The sequence below is a fragment of the Choristoneura fumiferana genome, chromosome Z (genome assembly GCF_025370935.1).
Source record: "Choristoneura fumiferana chromosome Z, NRCan_CFum_1, whole genome shotgun sequence".
In the NCBI taxonomy this organism is placed as follows: Eukaryota; Metazoa; Arthropoda; class Insecta; order Lepidoptera; family Tortricidae; genus Choristoneura; species Choristoneura fumiferana.
Genome location: NC_133472.1, coordinates 39,649,441 through 39,667,516, shown reverse-complemented (window position 1 = coordinate 39,667,516; position 18,076 = coordinate 39,649,441). Strand labels below are relative to the sequence as shown.

General features: G+C 36.4%; 1 protein-coding gene across 2 annotated transcripts in view; it reads left to right on the top strand.

The window, feature by feature from the left end:
* Window positions 1-18,076, top strand: part of Fhos (Formin homology 2 domain containing) — a 99,986-nt gene that overhangs the window by 294 nt on the left and 81,616 nt on the right. For both annotated transcript variants that reach the window (XM_074099770.1, XM_074099762.1), the window contains exon 2: window positions 17,350-17,429. In XM_074099770.1, coding sequence (XP_073955871.1) covers window positions 17,412-17,429 — 18 coding nt within the window. In that variant the 5' untranslated portion in view covers window positions 17,350-17,411. The remainder of the gene's footprint in view (window positions 1-17,349; window positions 17,430-18,076) is intronic.

Below are 18,076 nucleotides of genomic sequence, written 5' to 3'. Positions count from 1 at the left end.
CCTAGGAGAATGCTACAAAACTCATATTTACAACTGCTTGACACGATTAATTAGAGCTCTTATTTTGTATTTAGAATCGAGCACGTGTTGTCGCCACTTTTGAAAGTGTTTACGCGTGATATGTTTCCAAAAATCGGATACCATAGGTTTTACAGTGTAGACACCTCGTATAACAACTTATTGGACTACGCACGCACACACGCAAAACGAGGCGTAGTTATACTCAGTCACTTTGTCGTTAACAGTATTCCGTATACTTTTAATTTAGTCTGAAATTTCAAAGGCAACAACCTTTTAATGTTGTTTTATCGGACTTTACTTAGTATTTTATTGCAAGCTTTTTTTATTTAATTTGCCTTGTTTTTTGTTGTTGGGTCAAATCTTGCAAGTTGAGTTTGACCCACTTCCTGAGGTCGGATTGACTTGAAATTTGGCATACTTGTAAGCCTAGTGATAATACATTAATCTGGTAGTGAAATTCCGATGGTCCGGCCGAGATCGTCTCCGCGGGATGTTTAATGGCATTGACTCGAAATTTGGTAAGGAAATCTAGTTCGTATGACAATGCAAGAAGGTACAATCAATAAAAAGGACAGTCAGTAAAAGCTTGTAATAATTATGATTTATTTGATAAAAACTTATAAGGTTTTATTTAGTCGGAACTTGAAGTTCGAAGCTCCATTTACGTCAACGAAAGGGTGATTAAAATCGGGATATTAAAATCCTTGGCCTTAAAAATATCTATTACTCACGCTGGATGCAATAACATGCAACGTCATAAAAATTATACACCGGACGCATGAATGTTGATCTAGTTCAGTTAATAGTAAAATGTGTATTTATTTTTATGCATCCACGCTGACTGCACGCCTCAAGTCATAATTTTAACTAGTAACGTGTCGGTTTATTGTGACCATCGTAACGGTAAGCAGAATGTTATAGCAGTTTATGTGTAACTAACATCTCTTTAACCATACAAATATTATGCGAATGTTTATAAGTGTGTTCGTGTCTGTATACTCTTTCGCGCTAAACTGGGATTTACAAGAAATTTGGTATGTAAATAGGACGAGCTCTCCATTAAACTCATACGTTGCTTTTTGATCGGCTCCGAAAGAGGAGGAGGTTCTATGTTCGACTGTATCTTTTTAGGGTTCCGTAGTCAACTAGGAACCCTTATAGTTTTGCCAAGTCTGTCCTTCTATATGTCTGTCTGCGGCTAATCTCAGAGACTGTTAGTACCAAAAAGCTATAATTTGGCATGAACATACTCGTACAACTCGTACATGTCAGTCACGCCCGACAAAGTGAAAAAATAAAACAGTAAAAAGAAAATTTTAGAGTACCTCCCATAAACGTAAAGTGGGTTGTTTTTTTTTCTCGACTAACCCTATAATAATAATAATAATATATAATTTATTTCAAATAGCTTTGATTCATAATTATCGTTAGTAACTTAGAAGCTATGTTAGTAGGTATCTGCTATGTGTGGGTATTGTTGGATAGGTCTTTTAAAACCGTTGGGATATTGCCACGAGGATTTATGAATTCAATGATCTGTTTGCGAAATATTCAACTTTAAAATGCAAATTTTCATTCGTCCTACTTTAATGTAGAACTATGTCACGCAACGTATTTAACGCCTTAAGTGAAACCAGAATAAAACTAAGTAAAACTGTCATACTCGAATTATATCTTTCAGAGTACCATCTTATTCCAAAATAATTTTACGTACATGAATTCGGTTGGTTGTTTTTATTTTTTAGCTCCCGCACTAAATAATAAGGCCATATAAATGTAATAAATAATAATATTTATGTTTAATATTATTTCAACACTAGGTTCGATCTATGTACTTCTATGTAAATTAAGGAAGCGTATTTACTGAAATTAGTAGTGTTCTACGCGTTATGTTGTGGAAGTACTATTTTGATCGATGTAGGTGGAGTTTGATACGGTAACCGATGTGGGGTATTGCCACGAGGATTTTTGAATTCAATGATCTGTTTGCGAAATATTCAACTTTAAAATTCAAATTTTCATTTAAGAATAAATAGCAGCCTAAGGAATAACATACCTAAATTTGGAAGATTCCGTACACAATACGAAATTCTTAGAAAATATTAAAACTTGAATTTTTCGTAATGGCACTGAACCCTATTTTAGCCAGTTTTTTTATCTTAATATTACTCCGGGATCGGTATTTAGCTGTGTGAAGTCCAGTACTTTTCAGTAAAGGAAAAATATACTTACATATATTATAGTTAGAACTTAAACAATTCTGACTGTACCCTAACATGATGCATAATATTTTAAGAAATAAAATAGTCTTTTAAGGGCGTTTCTATTTAAAAAATGTACCCTGAGTTTATCTCTCCGATTTCAACAAAATATGGGAGGTAGACTCGTCCATGATTCCGAGCTGTAAAAACAGGGTCTCCAGTCCCCCAAAATATTGTATGGATGTGTCCGTTTCGTTACGATTTTTTTAATCATTTTCTTACCAAAAGCATAAAGGGACACAAAGGAAAGATAAGGAATTCATACAATATTTTGGAGACACGTCTGGAAATCCTATTTTTATAGCTCGGAATGATGGACTGAGTCTACCTCCCAAATGTTATTGAAATCAGAAAGATAAACTCAGGGTACAACTTTAAATTGAAATGCCCATATCCAGCATCGTTTACCGGCTAACGTAAATAATAACAAAATAATTAAAAACAAATAATTGCATTAGTCACGACACGAGTTTCGATTTTCGATCAACCTGCAGTATAAAACAGAATGGTATCTGGCCTTCCTTAAACAACCCACTTGCTGAGCAGCCCATCTGCCAGCTCGCCCTCTCTCCGGTAAGCTGTAAAAGCCGTCTGAGGCTAACAGCAACAGTCCATCCGAAAAAAAAAAAATTTGGCCTTCCTCTAAAATACCTGTAACTTTCTGGCTTCCCATGAAGAAAGTTTACCCACTGCACTAGAACCAGTGAGATTAAAGAGTTATAACGGTTGAAAGCTAGTTAAGATGTATCCGCCACACTCAGAAACATGACGCTAAGACAACTATTATCACAACTTTTTAGCTATAAGAAAATAAAATGGATAAACTTCATTTACTCTTCGCGAAGTGTGCAGTTAAACTGTGCAAAATAGCCGCACTTAGTTCATTATTGGTAATTATGTATTTACCTTTTAATGCAGATTAAATTTCATTTACTGTCAATTGGCGACCGAATGGGCAAGTGGTTAGAACCCGACTAAGAAGCTTGATTTCCTGGGTTTGATCCCCGGTAGGGACAGGTATTTGTATGAATAATACGAATGTTTATTCTCGTATCTTGGATGTTTACTACATATTTAAGTATGTATTTATCTACATAAGTATCACATAAGTATGTTTACCCGTTGCGTAGTACCCATAGTGTTACAAGCTTTGGTTTGGGACTATACTTGGTTTGGATAGATATTTAACTAAATGTAAACAAAACAACGTCAATTAGTGTCTTAAATATTGAAATTCCCCCATTAAACCATCTAAATACACTAGTCTAGTTTGTATTACAATGATAAATAAGTAAAATGTTTAAAATCCTTGAATGTGCCAAATTTGGCAGCTGAAGTTTGTTTACATTTAGTTAAATACCTATCTAAACCAAGTATAGGTCGAAAGAAAGAAGGAAAGAAAGTCTTTTACTGGACATAATAACGCCTATTACGATCTGTTTTATAGGTACTTACGTACAGATTTATAATTAAATTAGTTTCAACTGTATAACATAATTATTATTATATGTATATAACGAGTATAGAGTATGTAAACACTAAACAGTAGAAAACGGAAGAATTAAACCAGGAAGAAAAATAATAGTTTGCAAAATATATACTTGCAACAGACTTGTGGCTGTATAGGCTTGACTCCTTTTGCTTATCCTTGAAGAGATGAACTTTAAAAGTTTAGAAGCACTAAGAAGTATTACAAAATAAAGTTTATTTACGCACAAGCGTAATTCACGCCTGTTGTATAAATTAACGAATATCTAAACAAAACGTCTGCAAGATCAAGTATTTCTTGAAAAAGTAGTAAACAAACATTTCGAAGACCAAATCGAATAACGAATTTGCTTCTCAATATCTTTATAGGTGAAAAAAACCTACCTACTTATAGACAGAAACTTGTCCCAAAAAACTTTATTCAAGTCAAAAGTTTTGTCATATTTTTATTCCCTTTTAACCCGCACCCGCACCCACACCCGCACTTTTACCTTACTGCATGAATTATTAAAGTAAGGAGGCAAAAAAAAAATAAAAATTTATCAATATTGTATATTTATAAATCCATTTATGGCTTGGTATGCATTCGTGAAATTTTATTCGAAAGCCATTTGTGGCCTCGTATCTATAATATGTACTGTTAACTACAAATGAAAATCCTTAATAACACTGCGATATATATATATATACGCCCGACATGTACTGTCGATCAGAAATAAGCGCACTTTTCAAACACCTTTTTATGGAAAACAATCCATTAATATTTGCTCGTCAGTGTATTCGGGTAGAAAGGACGATTGCCTAATTACTAATATAATACAGCAAAGGAAGTATGCGAGGGCGGTTGTAAAATAATAGAATGGAACCTTACGTAATATAAAAGAGGTCATTTTACGTTTTACTTTACATACTGTACGTGATGTAGACCAGTGGCGTGACGCCTTAACAACTCCATTCCCACCGGGTTGTCTAAATATTAAAACTAAATAATATGAAGGGTCCACGGAAAGAACGTGTCTAGTCACCTAAGCAACTTTTTGAGTTAAGTATAGCGGCTTGAAAGTTAGTCATCACGAACAATTACTACGGCTAACATTTATTTAAAACTTAAAAAAAAAATGTTTTATATTGTTATCAGATTTTTTAATTCAATGGTAAGTCATAGTAGATACTTTGTGAGCTCTACATTTTGATTCAGTACCTAATATGTGTGCGAAATGTTAAAGTGCAAAATTTCATTAAAATCATGCGAATCTACGAGTAATTCAATCCTATCCCAGCCTATATACGTCCCACTGCTGGGCACAGGCGTACTCTCAGAACAAGAGGGCTTGGGCCATAGTTCCCACGCGGGCCCAGTGCGGATTGGGAACTTCAATTTCTTGAACGAGTAATTCAATAGAATAAATTAATCAAGATGGTACCTAATAGTGTACAAAATTTACAAGGAAAATTATAACATTTATAAATGGCTAAGATGGCGTGAGAATTATTAGTAGTTTAAGAGTAAATAGCAGCCTGAAGTAAATAAATATCACGGGACAATTCACACCAATTGACCTAGTCCCAAAGTAAGCTTAGCAAAGCTTGTGATGGGTACTAAGCAACGGATAAATATAATTATATAGATAGATACATACTTAAATACATAGTAAACAACCAAGACACGAGAACAAACATTCGTATTTTTCATACAAATATCTGCCCCTGGCCCCTAGGCCATCTGGTCGTCTAAAGAAAGAACTAAAGAAAGAAGTATACCTAAACTTGGAAGATTCCGTACACAATACAAATTCCTTAAAAAAATATTACTTGATTTTTTCATAATCGCTACAAAATCCTATCTTGGGCGTGACCGACACGTTCTTGGCCGTTTTTTTTTAATTATCATCATACCTTTGCAATGCAATCGAACTAAGCACAGGTATTGTTTATTCACGAACTGCTCCAGATTGCGTTCTGGTAAACAAATAAATCCTGAGCTGCCGTATTTATAGCCGCGCCGTCTACTGCGCCGGCGCAGCGCAACCACGTGCTTTACTAAAACCTAAGTCCAGTAAGTTAATTTCAGTTGCAGCGGAACAAACTTTTACTCAAATAGTTTTATCAAAAGTTCGTCGAAGGCATAAATATCTATCCTCCTAACGCCCAGAGTCCTTTATAAAGGACTTATTGTAATTTGAACTTCAAACGGGTGACACTCTTTCCCGGCCCGGATAACACCGACATGGAAATACCGGCCCTGTTTTTTGTGTACTCGCCCATAAAAACTGACAGGAGCTTCTATGAGCGTGTACACGAAAAACAAAGTCGGTATTTCCATCCCGGTATTATCCGGGCCGGGAAAGAGTGTCACCCCTTCAAACACTATCATAAATGACATAAAGTTTGATGTTCATTGATGTTCATTAAGTTCATTAAGTTTGACTTGGGCGTTAGGGGCTATACAGCCAGCCATAGCGTCAAATACAATATTGTATACATGAACTTTATTCCTTTTTTTTCGGACGGACTGATGCTGTGAGCCTCAGATGGCTTTTACAGTTTACCGGAGAGAGAGCGAGCTACCAGACAGACCGCTCAGAAAGTGGGAAACCTTATTGCTTAGTGGCACAAATGGATTTGATGGTTCAAGTAAAAAAAAAACTGAAACATTGTATCAAGATGGAACCTTTGTGCTACAGATGTCATATTGACATTCCGTATATCTACTACCAAAGAGATTATAGCTATGAAAAGGTCCCAACTTGGCACGCGATTCAATTTCCTCGACTGTTATGTCCGATGTCTGTCGTACAAGTTTCACAGCCAAATGGTTGAAGTTACAGTCGCCTAGTTTCCACAGTAAGTATAAGAAAATAAGTATCGTTGTTTGCAACTTGCAACACATTCAGTAGATTCATACCTACCAGTTTTTAGGGCTCCGGAGCCAAAATAGCAAAAACGGAACCCTTATAGTTTCGCCATGTCTGTCTGTCTGTCTGTCCGTCCGCGGCTTTGCTCAGGGATTATCAATGCTAGAAAGCTGTAATTTTTCAGTGATTTTTTTGCAAAATATTCAACTTTAAAGTGCAAATTTTCACTAAAATCAAGCGTCCCCCCCTCTAAAATCTTAACCGGTGGGTGGAAAAATTTGAAAAAAATCAGGATGGTAGTAAAAATATCAAATTTGCAAGGAAAACTATAACGGTAAATAGCAGCCTAAGGCATAAAATATACCTAAACTTGGAATATTTCGTACAAAATACGAAATCCTTAGAAAAATATTACTTATTTTTTTCGTAATGGCTACGGAACCCTATTTCGGGCGTGTCCGACACGCTCTTGGTCGGTTTTTTTATTTAAAATTCCATTAAAAAATCTGTTAAAGTTACCCACCCTTCGTACATTTTTTAGAAGCCGGGCATTGCTTACGCTTACGCTATGATTAAATACTCGAACTTACCCATGTTTTGAAACTTCATAAAAATTTCATAAGACATTATTAATGTAATTAACATTCTTGTTTTTCTTATTACCCCCTCGTATGCTTAAGACATGGATCCGTGTCAAATTTAAGGCAATCTTTTTGTATTTTGTTTAAATCAGCAGATTTTGTGCTTATTAAAACAGATGAGACTAAAATGCAGTACTTTTTTTAGTTCCCGCGTACGTGGGGTTAAATTCCCTTTAGAGCCGTTAAAGACAAACATTTCACTTCGCTCCATAACTCAGTAGTCTCCAATAAATATTCTTAACATCACAACATCAACTTAAACCTCTACCTCCAATTAATACGGACCATGTCGCAGCAACATTACTAAGCATTCCTGAACAAATGTGAAGTATAACTTAGAGCGACAAGGTGGTAAAAAATACGGAGGGTGCAGACATCGGATATAGCGACAAACAGGGCTATATATAAATAATTTGTCAGGAACTCCCATTTCAGAGCAATGCGGCTATTTTGGTGTTACATCGAACATACATTGACTGATAGAAAGATGCTGCCTACTATGCTGCTGTAAAAACCGATGGATACGTTTTTGTATAAATCTCCAGCTCTGTGTATCTACACTCAGAATACTCCAGATGAAAGATAATATACCGGGTGTGGCCTGTAATGCGAGCAAATAATTAAAACATAGATCGTGCTCGTCAAACTGAACAACTTAGTTCAGCGACTTTAAAAAAATAATGGAGTCCTTAGATTTTTCCTTTTTCAAACAAATTAAATACTGCTATCAATGTACGCCATCGTAGAACACAACTGACATCGCCTGTCACGCTAAAAACATCAACCATTTTGCTTTACATTGCTTCTTCGAATAAACTTTAAAGTGTAATAAAAATTAAAAAAACTAATTACCTATTTTTATTTTTATGTTGTTCAGTTTGACGAGTACGATCTATGTTTTAATTATTTGCTCATATTACAGGCCACACCCGGTATATGCCATGTTTAAGCTGCACGGGGCAGTGACGGATTTGCAGTCTTGGCTGCCCTAGGCCCTAGGCCATGTATTAAGAACCAAAGTAAAGAGTTGCACGGGTTTCTTATCTACCCAGAGAACCGTGCTTCAGCCATTTGCTTGAAAGCCGGGATAGGAGCATGCATTCTCCCGTCAGGCTCCGTGGAGTGCTTAGGTCAGTCTTTTTTGCTGATCCCTATTAGTTTCTTTCTTGATCGACCCTGTTAGCTCTTTTTATTACAATTCTAAACTTAATTAAGCTAAAGGTGTTTTAGTTGGATCCTATTTGGCCGTCATTATCGAGGCTTCAAGCTTCGTAGCGTGCATGCGTGTGTGGATCAAGCCAAAGAGAAAGTTAATGTAAGGTATCAGGAGCTCAGAGCATTGGCAGAGAGGTGTACAGAATGTCGACAAGAGCTATCTCTACGCCAAAAATTACGTCAATCCGTCGCTCCGTTTCGACGTGAAAGACGGACAAACATACAAACACACACTATGGATGAAGAAGCTTTGTAGTCAGGTAATCTGACTACTGGGCTAACTGGTCACGGATACGAATAACTATATATACTTTTAGTATACAGTGTGTTACCAGGCTTTTTTAAGAGAGGTTAAAGTAACGCATTACATTAATTTAATTATTATTAAAGTCAGACTTTGTTAACTTTCTATCAAAATTGTAATTGCCAGCAATGTACAGCAAAGTAAGTTGACAAGTAAGTGTAAATGACAGCCGACAGATACTTTGATTATTATTTTGATTATTAGAATTTACTTTGCTGTACATTGCTGGCAATTATAATTTTGTTAGAAAGTTAACAAAGTCCGAATGTTAGTTTATTAATTAAATTAATGTCATGGTTAAGTTACAAAGAGACGTTACTTTAACCTCTCTTAAAAAAAGCCTGGCTGCCGATAACACACTGTATAATTGTTTTACACTTGGACGACCTATTTGGCATCTTTTCTACTTCCTCACGCGGGATACCTACCGTCTCGTGCGTTGGAAGTAAAGGTGTCTCGTACTCTAGTGCCAAATAAAAATAACCTTTTGATTTCACACGATCTTTTTGTCTAAAAAGCCATAAGTATAGGTATTTACATTCCTGGTTCCGTCTGTGCCGTAGTGCCATATTAATTCCTCAAAAAATGCGTTATCGCAGAGATTCTGCTTTAGAACACAAAAAACGTGAGCTCATTAACAGTGGTAGATGTGAAAAGTGGTGATATTAGTTCTGCAAGGAAATATAAACAATGATGTTTATATTCTTCTCTGAATCAGTTCGAGGCTGTATGTATGCATCGCTACCAGTAGGTAAATATGGCCTTTTCATTTCATTTGCTTGTTTTGTTAATCAAATGCAGAAATTTTCAAGGAAAACTTTCCCCACGGCGCCATAATATGCAAAAACATGAAATTTTAAGTCGATTTCTTTTAAATTTTACTCATAGATTTCTTGCGAGAAAAATTTAGATAAACTTAAAGAAAAACCAATAAAACAGTAATGATTCATAATCGGTTTCCGGTTCTTGGAAAGACGCTTGTATAAACTACAACATATTCCAGATCAAAAAGAAGATTTGAATGTATAAAGTTAACTAAATAATTAGTTGTTTCCGGAAAGGCCTGGCAAAACAGTTATGACGTCTTGTACAGCCGAGTGCAGAATTCGAACTTTGTACCTTAATAATAATAATAATTAATAATTTTTATTTATTTTCTCCACCACCAAGTTACAATGTTTCAATTATATAAATTTAAGTGTGCAGTTTACAGACTTATGTGGGGGAGACTGGTGCGAGAACTAGGCCGAGCCTGTGTGTCAGGTCACCAGGTCTCCAACCCTCAGCTGCCTGTAGTTACTACTCTTATTATTAAGAGAACAAAGGCAAGATTGAAAAGGAATAATAAAATAAAAGTAACAATCATATCATTTACAGTTTACAGTTTAGATCATATCCTTAATTTGTGTGTGTTGATACTATTCATGGGTGTGTGTGTGTGTGTGTGTGTGTGTGTGTGTGTGTGTGTGTGTGTGTGTGTGTGTGTGTGCGAGTGCGTGTACCTAAGAATGATTTAGCGTAGGAGGTTAGATGAATGTATTGCGCGAACATGAGTTTGTATGTATCCTGCTTGTGAACACCGTATAACTAACTATATTGAGTTACCTTGCCGTCCCGCTGATGCTTATTTAATACGTGAGTGAGAGGGACGGTACTTCGATTTTTTTAATTTCGTAGTAGCTCTAATCTTCCCACTTTCCCTGATCCCGTCAGTGCCAATTGCTCTTGGCTACACCTTCCCGGGAAGCTCGCCGTTCCCATTTCGCGGGGGGCAACAACCAGTCTTGACACCTTCGCGATATATATAGACTTCTGAAATAAATCTACGAGTTTCTATAATGCCTGGTCGATGCCCGGTTAGCGGAGACGCAGGTTTTTGCCCCCACGGAAATAGGTGAATTGGGGGACCATTCGAATCCCAGTGGGTCACTTATTTTTTTACGTGACGTCGTGAAAGTTTCAGCGACAGACTATAGGTACTTCTTTTTTTGCATTAGAAAGAAGGTAAGCGATCTTGACGTGTCTTTTTATTGAAAAACACTTTTGAAAATTAAGTTAGTACAGCAAATATGTAACAATTAGCAAGGACATACATCATTTACATGCTTTTGGTATCATAAGTAATAAAGTTACTGTTTTTTTTTTATGGTATAGGGGGCAAATGAGCAGGCGGATCGCCTGATGGTAAGCGATTACCGTCGCCCATGGACACCTGCAACACCAGAAGAGTCACAAGTGCGTTGCCGGCATTTTAAAAACGTTTTTCACTAAAAAGACTCGTCAAGATTGCTTAACCTTTTTCTAATGCTAAAAAAATAAAGTATAGTTGGCGCTAATATCACGATGTCTGCAAAACTACTACGAAACTCGAAACTCGAAGTTCGTGTCATGCGGTCCCTCTCTCTCGTATTAAATAGTATAAGCGTCAGAGGGACCGCACGACACGAACTTCGAGTTTCGAGTTTCATAGTAGCCCTGCTGAGCTCCGTTTGACAGCTTCGAGATTGGTTGAATAACTAAATGAGCCAATCGCAAGCAAGTCCGTAACGTCAAATGCTAACGCCATCTAGCGATATTTCGCCTGACAAGAAAACCTCATTGACCTAGTCCCAAAGTAAGCAAAACTTTTGTTTAGTGGAATGTTGAATGTTGCACCGGCGTGATTTCACTGGTTAATTAGTAAACCAAAATGTGGAATGTTGCACCGGCAAATTTTCATAAAAATCGAGCGTCCCCCCCCCCCTCTAAAATCTAAACTGTTGGGTGGAAAATACATATATTATATATAAATAACATGGCAATCGAACATATTTATAAAAAAAAATTTTTTTTTTTCTCTCTTTTTACACTGTTAAATTAAAAATACATTTTCGTTGCACTGTTTGTTGGTTTGTTTTTTTGTTGTACATTTATTTTAAGAAGTTTAAAATATTGGTTCTTGGTACTCTGGGTTGTGGCTGATGTTAGACAATAAGGGTGTGTTTACATGTTTTTTTAATATACTTACATGCGTATTACTCGTAACTCGATCCTTATGTGCACGCGCACCCTACTGAACTACTTACGAGCTAAATATAAACGCACTGGTTAATTAGTAAATTTACTAATCGCATGATGCAATCCCTGACAGCCGTGAAATTAAGGAAATATTACATTTTTTTATTAGTAAAGTCCCACGATTAAATTTTTATTGGAGCGGCTAAGTGTAGGTATATGGCATTATTGACACTTGACAAGAACTGACTTTAGTCGTATGTACAGTCAAGTGTAAATATATGAACTAATTCAAAGTTTCAAAAATAAGTACCACAGAGTCTTATTCCGACGCAATGAGGCCGTAGTAACATATTTTTGAGTGGTTCGAATAGATACTTACTTTTGCATTTGACTGTACCATCAGCCAAATTTATGGTCTACCACCCTAAAGTTGATACTTAATCATTTGCATGTCACAAAACAATAATGCCAATAGACGCGCTGTCAACTTGAAAGTTCGACTTTAGCGACATATTCATTTCATAGGAACTATAGTTTAAGATTTATTTATTAAACTTATTATTTGGCTGATGATGGTACATACACTTTTTATGTAATTTTTTGAAGATTGCGACGCGTAGCGTAGGTATACAAACATATACCGAACTAATTAGGTCCCTACAGCAATAATTATCTTGTGTTTGGTATCATAATTTTTTTTAGCAAATTCCATTTCTTTTGAAAGTTAACTAACTGCTTGCTACTGCACTTTGTAATTTCCGCCATATTAATTTAAAGAAAATATAAAAAAATACATCACTACCTACGGGTACTCATACGTTAGATTACTCGCACTTACCTATCTTGCTTACAAATGTTGAATTACTTAACTACTCTAATATTATTTATTATTTATTGGTAGCGTTTTCATATTATGTATACGACCTACTCCAGCAGGGCTACTACGAAATTCGAAAATCGAAGTTCGTGTCGTTCGGTCCCTCTGACACGTATACTATTTTATACGAGAGCGAGAGGGACGGTACGATACGGTTCGATTTTCGAACTTCGAAGCAGGCCCTCAGGACCGGATAGCCGAGTGGTTAATGTCGGTGTAAAATCCCGTGAGAATTTTAGGATATAAAGTAGCCTCTGCGTTATTCTAGACTTTCAGCTGCCTACGTACCAAATTTCGTCCTAAATTCCGGATGCCCCAAAAATTCCCTTGAAAAATCCCAAAAACACATCGTAAATTTCATATTTTCCGTAAGGACCTTCTTCAAAGTATTAGAAAACTTTTCCAAAAAAGATGGATAGGTTCGATAGAGTGGTTCTCAAGTCAACGGGTGACCAAGATAGAGATGTATAAGAATGCATAATATACTTAATAATAGAGATGGATATACATTTATACCATCTTATATGTCAATTTTAACAATCACATTGGGTAACGCTCTGTAATTATCATCAGCACAGAGGTTCGTATCGTACCGTCCCTTTCGCTCTCGTATTAAATAATACAAGTGTCAGAGGGACCGAACGACACGAACTTCGAGTTTCGAATTTCGTAGTAGCTCTGTACCACTACCATGAGTTTACAGTGACCGTACTCGATAGCGACGGCGTTAATTATTTGTATGGAGAATTGTACAGCGCCTCTACAAATAATTTACGTCGTCGCTATCGAGTACGGTCACTGTAAACTCATAGCAGTAGTACTGCTGAGTATTTGTTACAACGACGTCACACGTCAACGACCATTTTAATACAGTGGCAGTAGAGTGGCAGGGAACTGCTCGTGCATGAATCCGACTCGCACTTGGCCGCATTTTGACTTCGTTATTTACGAATATTGGTTGCATGATTTCGAAAAATGTGCAACTTTGTGCATCTATTTCATAAGTCATAACAATGAAATGGCCAGCTTTTTATAATTAATTTCATACCTACCATGATAATATCATAGTCACTATTGCTTAAAATTATCTCAACGTTTCAGCCACATTGCAGGAACCGTGGTCAAGAGTAGACTGAGGCTTACTTTTCGATGATAGTTTAGCCGCGCAAGTTAAAAAAAAAGGTAAAAGTTTAAAACAATACACGATCAGCAAATTTCCTAAACGTCTAGAACTTGTCTATGTCTGGCTTCTTAGATATTTTCCGGTTTGTATGTTGATTCCGCTAGGTATAAAGAGCTCAGACAAACGGTCGCGACAAAAATAGAGACACTTCGCCGCTGATATATTATGTAATTCAGAGTCGGAAGCTATCTCCGAGACACATTGCTTTTAAACTGATTTATAATACTGACATACACAAACAATCTTTCCTACCCGAGGATCTTTGCTGCTGACAAATGATCTCCCTACGCGTAATTACATATCAAAGTAAAAGTCCGATTAGCTAAGTATAATGTAAATATATTCAGTTTTTCTTTGTCTTTAGTGCATAGGCGACTTTTTCTTTGATACCAAAAACCTACACATATAAATTGACTTAAAAAACTTTATGTTTATTAATAAAATACGGACCGGAGTCAATAACATCAAAACTACCTACTTCCGGCTGTCTAAACTACAAAACAAACAACGATGTGTGGCTAAAATAATCTAACGAAAGCAAAGAGCATTCGAATGCAACAGATGTCAATGATTTTGTATCTGTGCCGCATCAATAAGCGGACAAAAATATCTAGTAAATAAACCACACACCTTATTGTAATCAGTTAAGAACTAAAATAGTATAAAAACAAACACAGGTTACTGTATAAAAAACTTGGCCGTCTTTTATCCACAGACAATCGATATAGGTCAGTCCGGAAACTATTTGAAGCCGTTCCTATTTTGAAATGTTTAAAAAGAAATCCATTGCGGACGCACAGAGCATTGCACGCGCTTTAGCTTTTAGCCTTTCGAGATAGAGTTAAATATTGTCTAATTGAAGACGCTATAAAATTGGCTTTTCATTACAAACTTTCGTGATCAGATGGTCAAATCTGGAACTATTTTCATTTCATAGTGATTTCAAAGTACCGTGGCGACAGTGGCGACAGCGTCATTGGCAGTTAAGAACGTGGTATTCGTGATGCTGTGGTGACCGAAATAGATTTTAGGTTAGGTTCCTTGCCCCTGATAGTTCAGGATCCTATTTTTGCTACCGACATTTTATTCAACTGCGCTCTGGCAGGTATAGTTTGTCACACGCAGTTTATTAAAGATCCATTTCACTAGCTGAGTTAATCTCACGAAGTTCAAATTAAATGGTTTTCAAAAGTTACTTAACTTTGGTCTCTTACTAACTAAGACTTAGGTTCTACCAATCACTCTTAAGTCTAAAGCTATAGAAGTAATCCCACAGAAATTCTGATAGATGTAATCAGGTACTATACAGGGTGGGATTACACGGCGGAGGCTTTCAAACACCTGCATTAATACAAATAGGTACAATCACCTGCATTAATATCTGCCACAGCGTAGCGTGCAAAAATATCTGACACGTCCTACTGGCCCTAGAAATAGAGTCGTATCAGATATTTATGCACGCTTGTTGTGTCAGATATTGTTGCCGGTGACTGTACAAGGTGTCTTTAAATTATTCCGGAATAGGTAGTATAAACCAGCACAAACCTGCGAAGCAACTCAATGGTGTGTGTGAAGTTCCCAATTAGCACTGGGCCCGCGTGGGAAGTACGACCTATGCCCAGCAGTGGGAGGTATTTAGGCTGGGATGATAATTATGATGAGATAGTTAAGATAATTGTATAGTTTTTAATTTATGACGCGTTTTAAAGGTCCGTAGGTAAATCAAGTTTTATTAGTGCAGGTTTTTATATGTACATATAATAGGTACATAATATCTATCTCTTACGTGTGCATGCGTTCGCATCACTGGTTACTCGTCAAGTTTAAGAATTTTCGAATTTCATTTTTAACATTGACTGTGAACATAAATCATCCTCCTGGGACCCGACGTAAAATTTATGTTTTCACAATTTGAACCGAACATCAATCAAGTAAAGTTCAAATTCTTTTTTTTATGTTTTCAAGTGAAGACCGGGAGATACAGGAGGTATGTCTACAAAATATGCGTTGATCTGAGCCGTCTGTCGAAGTTAACGAAAATGAAGAAAAACACTGTAACCTAACCATAAAAATTTCATTTTTAATACGTTTTTTGCTGACTGTACTTTTTGTTGACTGCACTTGCGTTATCACTCAAACTACATTTGCATACCAAATTTCAAGTCGATGCTATTAACCGTTGAAGTGTTTCGTCCTGCGGAGACGATCATGGCTAGACAAACAGGATGTCGCTACAAGATTATTGTATTGTCACGCAATTTACATAAGTATTCCAAATTTCAAGTCAATCTGACTACTGGAAGTTGGTCAAATTTAACTTGCAAGATTTATATTACAGACAGACAACGGGACCGGTGAAACTAAATAAAAGCTTGTAAAAAATACCCATCATTCTAAATTATGTATGCAAGACTTTAATGATATATTTAGACAAAAACTGGGTACATATTAGCCAGCGAGATGTTCTTCGCGCCTCTACGTTTCGTCGTCCTTTCTAGCATGACACATAGTCGCAGTAGTGCCAACCGCCTACAGTCAATACAAATATCTACCAAATGCATCCATACGTAATTAAATACTAATATTTATTACTCATACATGCAACTAACAATAATAGCGAATCACTTCGCTTCCCATAACTGCGTTTGTCATAATTTCACTTGCCGTATCAACGTTTGCCATAAAATATATACAATAGTGCTGTTTTTAGAGTTTTTTAAATGTCATATCTAATGGAATACTCTTCGCTATTCACACCGTAATTTTCGTCGTTCATCATCATAATCATCGTTTGTGATAAATTTTTTTTGGAATCTTTAAATGGAATTCTAAAGAAAACTATAGGTTAGGTTAGGTTTGTTTTATAACAATTCTGATCAATTATGGGATTCAGAGAATAAAGAGTTATGACAAACGATCATTCTGACAAACATTACATTCGGACTTTCAATAAGTACCTATGGGAGCCGCTAAGGACCCGGGTAAAAGCCGCAGGTTCATGGTTGAATGCAGGCCCCCAACTGAACCAACTAGACAAAAACAATACAACACGAAAACACGACAAAGAAACAACACGAGAAAGAAAGAAAGAATTATTCGGACCTCGCACATTACAATAAAAGCATAATTGAAATATATTAAAAAATAAAAAGTAAAATAAAAAATAAAAAACAACAATAATATTAAAATAAAAAGAAGTATTATGCATATGCGAGGTCGCGAAGCGGCCCCAGCTCAGCATAGCATTACTGTTTCATATAAGTGGAGGTCTATGGGAGAGGCCTTTATCCTACAGTGAACGTGGACTAATTGTTAAAAAATATTTTTAAATTTTAAGAAGGGTCCCATACAGCTAAATAGGGCGCGTAATTTTTCTTTTTTTCTTTTTCGTTTGGCGTCTGCTTTGATAGTCATGCCACAGGTCATGCTATGAAACGCAATGGGTAGTGATGGGGACATGACACTTAAGAGTTGAAGATTATTCCATTTCATCATTTCCTTTTCCAGGATTGAGAAGACGCCAGCACCATCGCCAGACACTAATGGAACCGGGCTGACTTCGAGGCAACATGTCTTTCCGGAATTACGTAAGTACAGACAGACAGTCGTAGTTTCATAAGGATCTCAAGTCTTAACGCAGAATCCGTCGACGAGATTTGTTTAGAGAATACCACATCAGTGAGGGGAATCGTGACTTAGTACTATGTTATGCACAGAGAACAATTTTTATGTAGGGATATATACAGTGCGTTACCGTAAAATACCGTGATATGGAACCTTATATGGTACCGTGTGATTCAATTCAATTCTTGAAAGTATAGCTCCATCGATACTATCGATGATTCCGCCAATGTCGAGGTTGGAAAAGACACTATCAGTTTAGTCGTTGTTCGGTAGATTCAGTGTGCGGTGGTAACGTGTGTACGGCAAAGTTAATTGACAAGTAAGTGTAAATGGCAGCCGACAGATACTTTGAATATTACTTGTCAATTTACCTAATGTACAGCAGTACATTGCTGGCAATTATAATTTTGCTAGGCAGTTAGCAATTTTAGTTTATTAGTTAAATTAATGTCATGGTTAAGTTACAGAGATACGTTACTTTAATCTCCCTTAAAAAAAGCCTGGCTGCCGGCACCTGCCGGTAACACACTATATAGGCAACACGCGTTGTCTTAGAAGAAAGTTATAGCTTTATTTCCATTTCTGCGATCTATTTCCTAAGCTGAGGCCT